Raw genomic sequence first — 15000 nt, forward strand, 5'->3', positions numbered from 1 at the left:
TCAAATGTTATATTCCATTGTTGTTTCATTTTTGTGTTTTCGTTTTAGCTGAGTGTCATTCTCCAAGCACTTTCATTTATCCTTTCATGTTTCATTCACTTTACATTTATGCTGCCATGTTAATTTAAGGTTTTTTTTATTTTCTAATCTTTCCCTTAAAATCTTTGCATTGTACAGGTTATAGTTCATAGTATAGGCGGAAGTTGTGAAATTATTTGTCTGCCATGTTTTGCATCACAAAAAAATGGAATTTGAACAGGGGTGTCTAGATTTTTTAAAGCCACTGTATTTGGAAATATTCAGTATTATTATATATGTCTATATTTAATGTCGTTATTATTATTACAAAAACAATTCAAAACCTTGACAGCTTACTTCCTAGTGCTCTGTTGTCACTGTAGCCTCTTACTGCAGATGGGGTCGCTGGCGGGCCTATTCACTTTGCTGAAAATACTCACCCACATCATTACAACATTGCTTTGACATTACCGAGAGCTTGAAGTAACAGATTGCTGTAAGACATAGCGAATTCGAGACGATTCGTCTAATGAATTGCTGAGAGGGGACCATTCGAACAAAACGTTGGACCATTCGTAGAAGGCATGGGGCGTTTCGTGCAGTACCTGCGGATCTTTCGTAGAAGACCTAAGGACGTTACGTTCAACCCATGCAGACCTTTCGTGTAACTGGGCAGACGTTTAGTGTAGTCTGCCTATTTTATTAGCCTATTATTTTTTATATTTTATCAAACTTGTGTGCCTACCACCACAATGCAATGAAAACAAAAATCGAACCATGTAGAAAGTGTGTGCGTGCGTCTCTATTTTTTTTTTATTTTTTTATTTTTTTTAGTTCAGGCTGATTTTTTATCATTAGGCCTATTTTATAGCCTATTTTATAAATATACTATATCGTAACGGACTGCCTCTGCCTCCTCCGGAGTGAGATAGCAGCGTTACCCCCTGTGCACTACATGTGCAGCCTATAAAATGGGGTTAATTTCAAATGGCGGGTGAGACTGTCAGGAAGCAAGCCGAGAGAGCAAGAGAGAGGGAACCATGAAGTGTGCCGAGAAGATCACCATTCGCAAGAATCGCTAAAGCCAGACATTGATGTGAGCTGTTCCAAATTGAGACCAAGCGCACAAGTCTGCAAACAAGGATTTTGCAAAAATGCACTACTAAAAATAAGAAAAGATATTCGTTGTGATGATCTGAGTTATTTCTAATGTGTTGATCACTGATTTGTATTCATTTTGGAAAGGTAACGGCAATCTTATTGCTGCCTTACTGGCGCCCATCTCATAACTTAAAACTACAGTCGGTTGCACCGCTACAATATCAACGAAATGTTTTAAAATGTAGGCCTACAACAGTAATGTAAAGGTAAGAGATAATTTATTGTCCACACGTGACTATAAGAAAATATTTTCCTATGGGCGAATAACACCCCCGATGCCGAAGGCGGAGTGCTGTTATTCCGCTTGGAAGGAAATATATTTTCCGTAGTCACGTGTGGACAATACATTATCCCGCTTATCCCGCCTTTACCAACATTAGAAAGCATACAAAGTTAACCAGTAGTTTATAGTAACAGGTTTATTGCCATTTTATAGCGTGCACAAAGAAAGATAGTTCGTGGAACGCTCATAATTTAAAAAGAAAGAAAGGAGTCGCACACTGGAGCTGAATGCAGAATCAAAAACTACTGTAACTGTAAACAAAGCCGAAAAAAGTAAATAAAACCGACAGACAGGGGACAAACATTTCGGGTCTAGCCCATCAGCTTCCTTTTCTTCCTTTTCATTATACTGCTCTTGGAATTACGCACCGAGCGATACGCTTAGGATATGACATTGGCCGGACGCCACCCCACCATTACGCTCATAACAAGTAACAGAGTTTGGCTACTTTCTAACGTGTTACAGCCACATTGCGCTTCAAACTGTTTGCAGGCTGCCTCGTTCACTGCGCGATATCTACTAAACTCGGGTTCATAACAGGGTCATTTCTATCTGATCGGCGACAGTATTCCAGATAAAAGTATAGACAACCCAAGCACTGATGTGCGCCCTGACCATCATCATTAGCCTATCATCCTGCTACAGTCTGAACACTGTGCGCCGAATGGTTGGCTGGAGGAGGCAACGCTAGCCTAAAGAGCAGGCTACTTCACCCTTAAGGAAACTATCAACGGACTCCTCACTTGTTAAAACAATACTAGTGTTAATGAAAGATGTCACGACAGCGGCCGGCGGACAGTGACAGTTTGCTTTCTTGAAATAACAACACTTGGACAATAGTGTAGACTTGTGCGCTAAGCGCTGGGGTGGGGCAGGGGCTGCTGAACTGTCTACAAGCTGTCGTGCCGGGACGTAGGCAGTAGGTATCCATTGCGTGCGGCCGGCCGCTTTGGGAACTGTAGGTAAGTTGCATTTGGGTAGGCTATTGCGCGTGTTATAGTTGAATTAAGTAATCGACGAGCCAACGTCCGGCAGCAGTGACTGAGTGTGTAACTTAACTTAACTTTTGTAGGCTACTATCGTCCGAGTGTCTCCAGATTGTGATTCATTTATTCAAAGACGATAGCAGTTTACAGACGCTGCTGGCTGCATGGATATTGTGGGGTTTTTCCCTCCTAATTGTATTTTATGAAATTGTAAAAATAAAACTACCATAACCTTTACTCCTGTTGTCTGTCGTTCCTGAATCGTGGTCTATTTCACCTCTTACAATAGTGTCCAGTCCAGTGAATGATCCTGCATCCATGGCTAATTGGATAAAGCATACTAAGTGGACATGAAAGAAATGCGAAATTAAAACAACAGCGTGTCAATGCAAGCACTTTATTTATTTTTCCGGGGGCATGATTTTGTTGACAAGTACTTTTTTAACGACTTTAATGAAGATGTCGTGTAGACTGTTTGACGGCCCCTTCCATAGGACAGCATCCATCCATCTCTTCCTCATCTTTACGCGCAACGGTAATAATAACCATTACTTCTCTTGTAGACGTTGCGCGTAATATTTTATTCATTATGGACTTATTTCAAGCAGCATTCAACTGTCCACTCTGCGTGGCTTTGTTGAAAGGGTTGCCTTTGGGTGGATGACTTCCCCTGAACACGGCAGGTCATTTGCATGACAAGACTTCATGCCCATTAGCGAATACTTTAACCCTTCAGGGGTGCCCTGGAAACGGCTGATAAATAAATTATGTAGAATGATATAATAGATATTTGACTAAATTGATAAGTTAATGCTGGTCAGTGGAATATTTCATCTGCTATCTACGCACAATAGCCTAAAGTAAATATAGGTAGCCCCAGTCAGCTGCAACTTCGAACCTAGGTCGTGTGACGTCTCCAAATGTGTTACTTTTCTAAGCTTGTGTGTTATCGGATGCGATGCCATGTTACGGCTTGTTGGTTTGGGGTGCCTTAATTTTTCATTAATTGAAAGGGTGTCTTGCCTAAAAAAAAGGTTGAGAAACACTGCAGGAAACAGTCTCTGCAACAGGGACAATGACAAAAGGGATGAATTGCTTGAGGAAATCAAAAGGGACAGAGCGAAGTTATGACAACAAATTGACGTGCACCATTATGCAAGGCTACATGTAGTTATGATGGGTTAACCACTCAGTTACCGTTGCATTAATAATATGTATGATAAAGATGACTTCAGCGCAGGATATCAGAAATAAACAAGACAGCGCAGATGGCTTTTAATTTTTAATATGGCCACATTATGCGTCAATACACCAATGCGTATTAGGCTATTTATCATGAAACCTCAAATCGGAAGTAGCCTTGTACCCAGCACTTTTCAAACCTTACTCGGGTTTATGGTAATTGTCCGGGCCAGCACTTTTGAAATCAAACGGACGCCTTGCCTGCATGACATGTCATTTGCATGATAAGAGCACGGACGATCATGGACATGCGATGGTAGCCTACACACATAGCCACACACGCACACAACACGGTTCAGTTCAACGTTTATTGTCCAGCAAGCGAGCAGCGCAGTACCAACTGATTTGCTCTGGAATCTCGAAATGAAAACCGACTTTTCTTGGGAAAAGTGTTGCAAGAACATTGAACTCATTTAGTAGGCCTATCATTGTGCCAAGCGTGTCGCAATATTGTACTGTGGATGTGTGTTGGGGAGGGCATTAACATTAGGCCTATGACAAAACATTATCGGGTAGGATTGAGGATAAATCTTACACGTTTCCTTATTAATGGAAAATTAATTCCATGCTAATTCCAAGTATTCAAGAACCTAAACAATATGCAATTGCTCCACAGTTCAAGGGTTAGGCTATGGATATTGACACCTTTCCTCCGCGATCGCGGATAGCCCCCACCTTTGCGCTTCTCATCTGGCTGTCACGATATGGAACGGGAAGAGACAGTTCAAGACAAGCGGCATGACTGCAATTGTCAATACAGTAGCCTAAAAAACTGTTAACTGTTCAGCGGTGTGTAGTCAAATTATGAAGACCCGCGGCAAGACTGCAATTGTCATCTGGTTCGTGGTGTCAACCTTCAGCCAAAACGACGACAGACCCTTTTTTTAGGCCTATAAGATAGACCTACCTTATTCGCAGCAGCCAAAATCAGTCAGACAATAAGTGCTTAACGAGTGTGCAGGGTAGCGAATGCTCTTCTATCAGGGTAAAGTTTGCAATTGGAGAGGGGTGATTGAAGGGCTAAATTAAGTCCGAAATCAAAATGATAAAAAATACGGTCGATTTATTTACAATACCCTACATGACAGAAAGAAAACGTGTAGGGGGTCAACTGAAAATACCCATAAACTGAGGACTATAGGCAACGTCAAAGTAAAATACAAACACGACATCAAACAAAGCTTTTTTTTAATGCGGTACACTTCAAACTTCACAAAACCCACTGGTTAACAGCAGGTTTTACGCACACATTTCGAAGCGGTTAATCACAGATGCTGCTCTCTTCCTTGCTCTCCCTTGCACCCCAACGTACACTGGGTTTAATACACCCTGCAATACTGGCAAACTATTATTCAATTACCATTGCATTTGTTCATGCAAAGACCTTTACGCGGCGGAGAGAGAACGCGCTCCTGTGCAGTGTTAACGTAGCGATTTAACCTCTCTCTCTCTCTCTCTCTCTCTCTCTCTCTCTCTACTGTAGCCATGGGCTTAACACAGGTGCATGGGTTCTGTAATGTTTTCAACACTGTTAGGACCTATATTGTTTTCTGGCTCATGCGCGAACTATTTGTTGTCATTCAGAATCAGAAACATCAAAGTGTCGGGAGACAGCTTTCTCTTGTTGCTGGTGCTTCGCATCTAAAAAGTTAACGGAAAGTCAGAAAACTCGCTGCATGACAATGTGCTCAATGGTCAATAGCCTACTTCTAGATGCACTATAGTCTACAGCCTAGACGCGCGCGCTGCTCTGATTCAAAGCGAGCACAAGGGTCAATAGCCTACTTCTTGACACATTAAACCGCCCTGCTTTGATTCAAAGCGAGCAGGCTGTGCTTGGTCCCGCCTCTCTGCCCGCAGATGGGAGTAAAGTAACGGCGTAAAAGTGAAAAAAAAAAGCTTCTCAAATATTGTCTAGATAATTGTCAAAAAATGTAAGGGCGTAAACGTAAATTGTCAAAAAATGTAAGGGCGTAAACGTAAATTGTCAAAAAAATGTAACGACGTGAAAAAAAAAGCTTCTCAAATATTGTCTAGATATTTTGTCAAAAAATGTAAGGGCGTAAACGTAAATTGTCAAAAAATGTAACGACGGAAACGTTAAAAAAACAACAACATAGCCCTACCAGTTAAAATGAGTAAGTACATTTTATTTATAGATTTACATGTTTAAATCAACAAAAAACAAAACTTAACAGCTGATTTACATATTTAAATAAACAAAACCTTTAAAATGAGCATTAAAAAAGCTGATTTACATTTTCTAATATAGGCAGGCTGAAGAAAACCCGTTAAAATGATTATTAAAAAAGCTGATTTACATTTCTAATATAGGCAGACTGAAGGGACCTTTAGTTGAAACCTAAGGATCTTTAGTTCAATTTTAAGGACCTTTCGTTGGCTTTTGCGGTAGACGGACCATCCTCGACTAAAGATCCCCAGCCTTATACTAATGGTCCAACGTTTTGTTCGAATGGTCCCCTCTCACCAATTCATTCGACGAAAAGACCTGATACGGACATAGCCATTGCAATTTTGGTGACAGTAGGGTTATAACATAGGCTCTGTGCTAAGGAGTTAAACTTTTCTACTTTGTCCAGAGCACAATCTCTGCAATGTCCGCACTCATTTCACGCTTTCGATCCATTTCAAGCACTTGAGCCGCCTTATATAGCCTTATATGTGGATTGAGATGTCTCAGGCCAATGATGTCACACCTCTGAGCTACAGGCTCTCTTTCATGTCTCGCACTGATGATGTCACACATGGTTAATGAGGAGGGTGATTCTCTAGCCTAGCGCTTCCAGCTACAACTCTCTCATTCACCTGCCTTATTTACCTACTTATCACTTTTTTCCAATTAAGTCGTGTCAAAGTCATTTCATGCCAAACTGAACGTTGCCAATCAAGTGTGTGTGTGTGTGTGTGTGTGTCGTGGGTGTGTGCGTGTGTCTGTGGGCATGTGTCGGTGTGCGTGCGTGTACATGTTTTTGTGTGTGCGTACGTGTGTCGGAGGGTGTGTGTGCGAGCACATGTGCGTGCACGCACGTGTGTGTGTGGCAGTCTGAAAAGAGAGAGGGGGAGATTCCTTAATTTTCATTTTAACGAAAGAATGTGTAAAGATGATGAATTTAAATAAGCACATTTGCGAAGTGCTCCTCCATTCTCGTTTAAGTGAAGTCGTCAAAATTTGTAATTAATTTTTCTAAAAAAAGACACTTCCTGGGGAAATGGAGGGCCCTGATAGGCAGCTGATTGGTCTCTAAACAGTAATAATTTCCCATCACTTTCCAATTGGAAGCACAGTGGCTCATCTTTAGCCGGTATGGAGCTGTGCCGTGTGTACTTGCAGGGCTGGGCTGGCCATTTGACATAGCGGGCATTTCCCAGTGGGCCCTGCACCCTATTTTCAGAAAATGTAAAAAAAAAATAATAATCTGAAAATAGGGGCCCACGAGGGTGCGGGGCCCACGGGTGTGTCAGTTCTGCGCCGCTAATTATGAGGGCCCCCTTTAACCCAAAAGTGCTCGGGCCCTATTTCTTCCGCAGTCCAGCCCTGTGTACTTGCATGGCTGTTTCTGCAGTTAAATCTTTGTGCCTTAATTATAACACAAGTCATAGTATTGCGCACACACAGGCTGGTCAAAAGAGGGAGAGGCAGAGCGAATGCTGGATATTGTAGATTTGTTTGTGAAAGAGAAAAAACACATTTTATAAGAATGTTTATAAGAAAACATTTGTATAAAAATGCAAGACTGTTGGCATGTCCCTGTATATTTATAAAGTTCCCGTTTTTTGTGTGTAATAGTTTTAGTGTCGTAGTGAAGTGCCGTTATAACATATATAGCCGGTGTTTCACAACCAACAGATAACACTATATCAAAAGGAAATCATGATCAGCAGAATTTCAAAAAAGGATTTAATAGGGTTAAACTTTTGTGGTGTGGTTCTTCTAGTAGGAGGTTTAAAAGGGATTCAAAATTGTAAAAAAATATATAAGAAATATATATACAATAAAAGTGATTTTGTGGTGTATTTCTTCTAGTAGGGGGGCCTGGTGATGAATGAGAGTCTAAGTGGCTGTATTAATCAATGTCAGTGTATCTTGTGATGCCATGCAGGGCATTTTGCCAAGGGCATACCGGCATTTCCCGGTGGGCCCTGCACCCTAGTGGGCCCCTATTTTCAGAAATGTAATTTTTAAAAATATTTTTTTTAAAAACATTTCTGAAAATAGGGGCCCACGACGGTGCGGGGCCCACCGGTGAGTTAGTTCTGCGCCGCTAATTATCAGTGCGGGGGGCCCCTTTAAGCCAAAAGTGCCCGGTCCCTATTTCTACCCCTGTTCAGTCCTGATACCATGCAGGGCGTCTTGCGAAGAGGCTGCTCCACAGGGCTCACTGGAATATGGTGTCCTAGGAAGAAGCAGCTTTTTAATCTCTTTCTTAAATTCCCTCTTTCTTTTCTTTTCTTTCTTTTTTTTCTTTCTTTCTTTCTTTCTTTCTTTCTTTCTTTCTTTCTTTCTTTCTTTCTTTCTTTCTTTCTTTCTTGCTTGCTTGCTTGCTTGCTTTCTTTATTTCTGCTTTATGAATATATGGGGGGAAGGGGAGGTGCTATGTCACACTACAGCTGATGGGAATGTGGTTTTAGATGTATAGGGGTGGGTGGTGGGTGGGTTATACACTGAGAATGTGAGTTGGGCCTTGGCATTGTAACATGATCGATAATGAGTTAATAAATGAGTGGTTAAATCTCATTCCATCTTTCTATCTATCTATCTTTCTTTCTTTCTTTCTTTCTTTCTTTCTTTCTTTCTTTCTTTCTTTCTTTCTCTCTTTCTCTATTGCTCTCTTTCTTTCTTTCTTTCTTTCCTCCTGCTCTATTTCTCTCTCCATCACTTTCTCTCTCCCCTCTAAACAGGAAGCAGTTGAGGACTTCCTTCAGGAGGAAGAGGAGGAGCTTGATGACAAGGTGAGTGAGGTCACAGCACCACAAACTCCTCTGATTGGTCCCTGCCCTGGATAAACACGCCCTCTTTCTATGTCCAACCAATAATCCAAATAAATCATACATTTTGTGCATACCTATTAGACAGTGATACAAGCGGTTGGCAGCCAATTCTAAAATTGATGAAAAGTTGCTCTCTTTTCACTGACTTATGGACTGGCTAACAATGTTAAGAGGAGTTTACCCTGTAGCTACTTTTGTTGGTGCCCTGTTTTGTTCATTTTACCAATTAGGCAGACAAGGCCATTGCCTAGGGCCCCACCAAAACTATCCACTGGAGGGGCCCCAACAGTCAGCTCCACCATGGTTAAATGCCAGGACTAACAATCCACACGGGCCCCATGTCTAGATTTCGCCTAGGGCTCCCAAACTGGGTAGAACCGCCACTGCTTCAGGCTGCCATACACAGCGATCAATCAGTCAATCTAGTTTGTCGATGGAAAGTATTACCACAGAGAGAGCGAAAAACAGAGACTGAGAAAGATTTCTTTTTTGTGTGGGAGAAGAGGAGACACCTGAGGAGTTTTTCTTTTCGAAGCAATCTTGGAGGCCGCCATAACATAATATGCACTCCTATGCTGCACATAAACTGTACCTGAGCTCCACACACACACACACACACACACACACACACACACACACACACACACACACACACACACACACACACACACACACACACACACACACACACACACACACACACACACACACACACACTCACACACAGACAGACAGACAGACAGACAGACAGACACACACACACACACACACACACACGCACACACACACACACACACACACACACACACACACACACACACACACACACACACACACACACACACACACACACACACACACACACACACACACACACACACACACTACAGAGGCAGCCATAATATAATATACACCCATGCTCTGTGTTAACGGCACCTGAGCCCCATGTGACCCCAAGGCCTCCAGATGTTACTGTCCACAGCTGCTGGTAGCTACCATCGCCCCCACCACATGCACGCACAGGCACGCACGCATGCACATGCACACACACATACGCACATACACACGCATACACACACACATACACACGTACGCACGCACCATGCGCATGCACGCATACGCACACACATGCACATACGCATGCCCGCATGCCCGCATGCACGCACACACACTTTCACACAAGCGCACGCACGCATACGCACGCACATATAAAAACACATACATACCTACACACACACACACACACACACACACACACACACACACACACACACACACACACACACACACACACACACACACACACACACACACACTCAACATCATGCAGCTATTACTCTGTTCACCTTTGCCCCCTAGGGGCAAAAACGGCCATCTCTACACAAACACACACACACACACACACACACACACACACACACACACACACACACACACACACGCACACACACACACACACACACACGCTCTGTGGCTGAGCACAGAGACATGTGGTAGCAGTTTGCTGCTGTTGCCTGGCCCTGTGTTGAAGAGGTACAGGTGTGTGTGTGTGTGTGTGTGTGTGTGTGTGTGTGTGTGTGTGTGTGTGTGTGTGTGTGTGTGTGTGTGTGTGTGTGTGTGTGTTTTCCTGTGCTGAAGAGGTAGATAGGCCAGTCTTGGTCTCAGGGGCAGAAGGAGGGCAAGAGGGGTGGACTTGCCAGCGTTCTCTTTCCCCTCCATACATATGGGCCGAGGAAATTTACGGGGACGAGCCAACGCTTGAACCCGCTCCGTAGGCAGGGTGTGTGTGTGTGTGTGTGTGTGTGTGTGTGTGTGTGTGTGTGTGTGTGTGTGTGTGTGTGTGTGTGTGTGTGTGTGGATGAGTGTGTGTGTACGTGTGTGTGTGTGTGTGTGTGTGCGTGTGTGTACGTGTGTGTGGATGAGTGTGTGTGTGTGTGTGTGTGTGTGTGTGTGTGTGTGTGTGTGTGTGTGTGTGTGTGTGTGTGTGTGTGTGTGTGGATGGGGGTAGTTGTCAGAGAGGATGGAGTTCAGTTTTGTTGTGTGTGCTTGTGCGTGTGTGTGCGTGTGCGTGTGTGTGTGTATTGGGGCTGCCCGTTTGATGCTGCCGCTGGGAGGGTGGGGGCTGGGGCGGGGTTACAGGAGGTCAAGGCATGTGTGTGTGACCACAGACCTGTATTAACCTAGACTGGCAATGGGCGGTTCTAGCCAGTGGCAGCTTTTCTGATTGACTGGGCGCAGCCATCTTTGCCTTTTTCGCGCCCTGTGGGCTCCCCCCACAGACGTAGCCACGCCTAGTGGAGACTACCGCAGCTGTGAGCCATAGGAATGCATACGATTTCAAACGGCGATTACAACGTTATCAAAGTGGGTTTCAATCATTTTTTGTAAGATTTTGACAAGTCGTAACGTCTAAATTCTCACTCCACTAATGAAATAACCCTCACTACCTCCAAAGGTTTTATTAGAGAGCCTGAAGTTGAGCGGTCTTGCCAGATCGGGCGGTTTCCCGCCCAATTGGGGCCATTGAGGAAGGCGGTCTGTGGGTAAAAATGGGCGAAAATAATCAGTATCATCTGGCAACCCTGAAGCCGACTGTTTTCGTTGCCGCTTGCAGGTTTGTGGATATTTGTGACACTGAATCGGCCATGCTTACGTGTGTAAAGCTTATTTTATGTACTTAACTCAGATGTAATGACAACTGTGTATATAGGTAGGCCTATGTATATTTCTTAAATAAGCCGTACGTTTTCAGTGAAGCTACCAGTAACTGTGCTATTACTATTGCACCCCCCCCAAAGGACGCTGAAGGTAACCTAGCAACAACACGGCACAGCACATTGCAGCTGTGAGCCACTTGAGAGCGAGACTTTTCTAGAACATTAATTTATACTAGAGCTATTGTTCTAAAGAAGTTACACATGGCCTGGTCCAACTCAGAGCCGTATATAGAGATATATACGGCTCTGGTCCAACTTAACTAGTGAACCAGTGTTGCAAAAAATATATATTTTTTAAAAAACCATTGGTGCATGACGTCATTGCGTAATTACGGGAGTCTCCACCAAGATGGCGGACTATGATTCTGAGGCTCTGAGAAATCAGAAAAATTCGAGGGGCATTGCCAGTCTAGGTTTACAGGTCTGTGTGTGTGACACACACACACACACACACATAGACACACACACACTACACACACTGTACACACATTGTATCTGTAAAGGAAGACATTATTGACGAACAGTCCTCCTCCTAACTATACTATGCCTCCATAAGATGCAGGCGTTGGACTTCTCTGATGAAGACTCTGTGGCTATGGAGGAAGTCTTAACAGCCTGGCACATTGATTGGATTCAGATGATGGAGATAGTGATGGTAGGAGATTGTGTGTGTGTGTGTGTGTGTGTGTGTGTGTGTGTGTGTGTGTGTGTGTGTGTGTGTGTGTGTGTGTGTGTGTGTGTGTGTGTGTGTGTGTGTGTCTGTCGGGCGGATGTTTCCATTATCCTAATCAGTGCTCTAAATTAACTTTTTGCATCACCAGAAAACATGGCTCGTAGATGTTTATCTTACTAGCAAACACTCACTCACTATGGATCAAAATGGCTAGTCATTTAGTCAGCCAAACAGACATTTCACCAGCATTTGGCTGGTTGACTGGTGTTCATTTAGAGCCCTGATCCTAATACATTATCTGTTCTCCAGGGCCCTAAAATATATTTTTTTCATCGTACTAGCCAAACACACACTCACTAATTGGTCAAAATGGCTAGTAAATTGGTCGAAAGTAATTTTCTAATTTGCAATCAGGATGCTGAATGGGGGGAAAGTCCCTCAAAAGTTCTTGTGTAGGCTGACAGCGGAGACACTTAATTGTTTTCTCCACGTTGACGAGGTGTCAGTGAAGCGAGAGGCCACATGTACAGGTCAAGGACGGGAGTTAAGATAATGGAAAGAGCCCTGTGTGTCTGTCTGTGTGTGTGTCAGTATATGTGCTCCTGCAGGGCTGCTTTGAGAAGTTGGCAACCTTTATCGCGCACCTTAAGGTGTACATTTATCTCCAGAGCGCACTCTCTGACTAACCTGCAAGGCTGCATACAGCTCAGGCAAGGCTTGGGAAAAAGTCATCTGAAAGGCAGTTAAACCTACTGTAAGAGGGTAGCCTCTTACTGCAGCAGGGGTCGCCGGCGACCCTATTCACTTGCTGAAAATACTTAACTACATCATAACAACATTGCTGTGACATTACAGAGAGCCATGCTGCGCTAAGGGGTTTTAGGTTGCACTGCTGCCTTAAGTTTAACTCAAAGGGCACCTTTCTCAAGTTCAGTTAACTCACAAACTTAAATGGCTGCAATATTTTACAGTGCACAATGTAAGGAGGTCCCAATTCTGGGCCCCAACTCTCCCTGGGCCTGGGACTCCGGACCCCTTTATCCCTGTGCTTCCCTGCTGCTCACATTGCTTCTTACATTATGCTGCGCAGTACAACACATGGCAGATTGTAGGCCTACCAAATACTTGTGTGAAAGTGAAAGCCCAACGCTCATTGTCATTTTGACACAGCACTCCACAGTACACAAGTGCACACTGCACACAGCGAAATTGCATTTATGCCTCACCCGTGCAAGGGGGCAGCCCCAAATGGCGCTCGAAAGGGAGCAATCCTATGGGACGGTACCATGCTCAGAGTACCTCCGTCATGGAGGAGGATGGGTGAGAGCACTGGTTAATTACTCTCCCCACCAACCTGGCAGGTTGGGAGTCGAATCGGCAACCTTTGGGCTACAAGTCTGACGCCCTAACCACTCACCCATGACTGTTGTATATATGCATTAACGCAAAATGATCTCTTTTATGCTTTACAGTAACAACGATTTCCCATGTGATTCTACTACATGAACCTGAACTAAATATTATGCTTCAGTGTGCCTTACATCCGCGCTAATATAATACAATGACATTGAATACATCACAATTAGTCTAGGTTTGAGTTCATTCTGTTTTTAAGTTTAGGTATATTTGCACAAAGTTCAACCATTGTTGAAAGAGTGAAAGTGTTTTTAATGTCACCTGAGGGCACACCTTGATGACCCCTTGACCTCTGTAGTTAACCCTTTAGTGAACACATGGGGCGCAGAGGAGAACTCTTCAAAAAGAGCAGGGGGGTCACAGGTTGGTCCAATCATGGGGTAGCACTGGGGAATTTCAAAAAAAGAAAAATCACACAGTCTTTTGGATTGCACAGGGGTTCCCAAAGTATTTCAGCTTGGGGCCCCCCTTAAATTTTCACAACATTTCGGAGCCCATCTCTGAGCCAGTGAACAATGCAACACAAGCATCACACATCAACAGCAACACACACAGCATCATCAGCAACACACACACACACACACACACACACACACACACACACACACACACACACACACACACACACACACACACACACACACACACACACACACACACACACACACACACACACACACACACACACACACACACACACACACACACACACAGTAGGAATGAGAAATAGTGGAAAATCACTGGGTACAAAATCAAGAGTTAAAGTAAGAGTAAAAAAAACACTTAAAGGTGAACTGTTTAGGATGGTGGCCAAAGTAGGTATTGCAACTATGCTGCTCATTGAATCTGTGCTGTCTACTGCCGAATTTGATCTTTCCATATATATTTGCTATTTACTAAATAAATAATATATACTAGTATTACCAAAGTATAGTAAGTTTTGCTAAAAAAATCTATGTCTGGATATCCAAAATGGCGAACAATGGACAAGATCCCCCTTTTAATGTATAAAAAGTGCAGCTTGCCCAGTCATAATGAAGACATAGAATTTGATGGTAGTGGTGAATATTCATGAAAAAGGTAACATTTGTGAATGGGTAGAATGAATTCTGGAAATAATCTGCTGAGAATATTACACAGTGAACCTCTAAGTAAGAGTAAGTAAGAGTTAACAAACACTAAATAAATAATGATATAAGCTCCTAAGCTCCAGAGGAACGTTAAATGAATGTATTATCAAGCAGTTATTATAAACTGCTGCCTACTGAACATCTCACTCACGCCATATGGAGGGTTTTTATATAAGCTTGACAGGAGTGGGGGTAAGTTTGAAGACACACACACACACACACACACACACACACACACACACACACACACACACACACACACACACACACACACACACACACACACACACACACACACACACACACACACACACACACACACACACACACACACACAGAGGGGTGGGGGTGAGTTTTGAAGAGG

The 15000-nt window shown here is 43.4% G+C and overlaps 1 protein-coding gene across 3 annotated transcripts in view; it reads left to right on the forward strand.

The window, feature by feature from the left end:
* LOC134457853 (multiple C2 and transmembrane domain-containing protein 1-like) overlaps positions 1-15000 on the forward strand; it is an 81246-nt gene that overhangs the window by 52631 nt on the left and 13615 nt on the right. For 2 of the 3 annotated variants that reach the window (XM_063209832.1, XM_063209834.1), the window contains 2 exons: positions 8611-8661; positions 11974-12072. In XM_063209832.1, the coding sequence (XP_063065902.1) occupies positions 8611-8661; positions 11974-12072 (150 nt within the window). The remainder of the gene's footprint in view (positions 1-8610; positions 8662-11973; positions 12073-15000) is intronic. The other variant, XM_063209833.1, reaches the window with a different exon arrangement.

Source organism: Engraulis encrasicolus, chromosome 11, assembly GCF_034702125.1.
Source record: "Engraulis encrasicolus isolate BLACKSEA-1 chromosome 11, IST_EnEncr_1.0, whole genome shotgun sequence".
NCBI classification, from domain to species: Eukaryota; Metazoa; Chordata; class Actinopteri; order Clupeiformes; family Engraulidae; genus Engraulis; species Engraulis encrasicolus.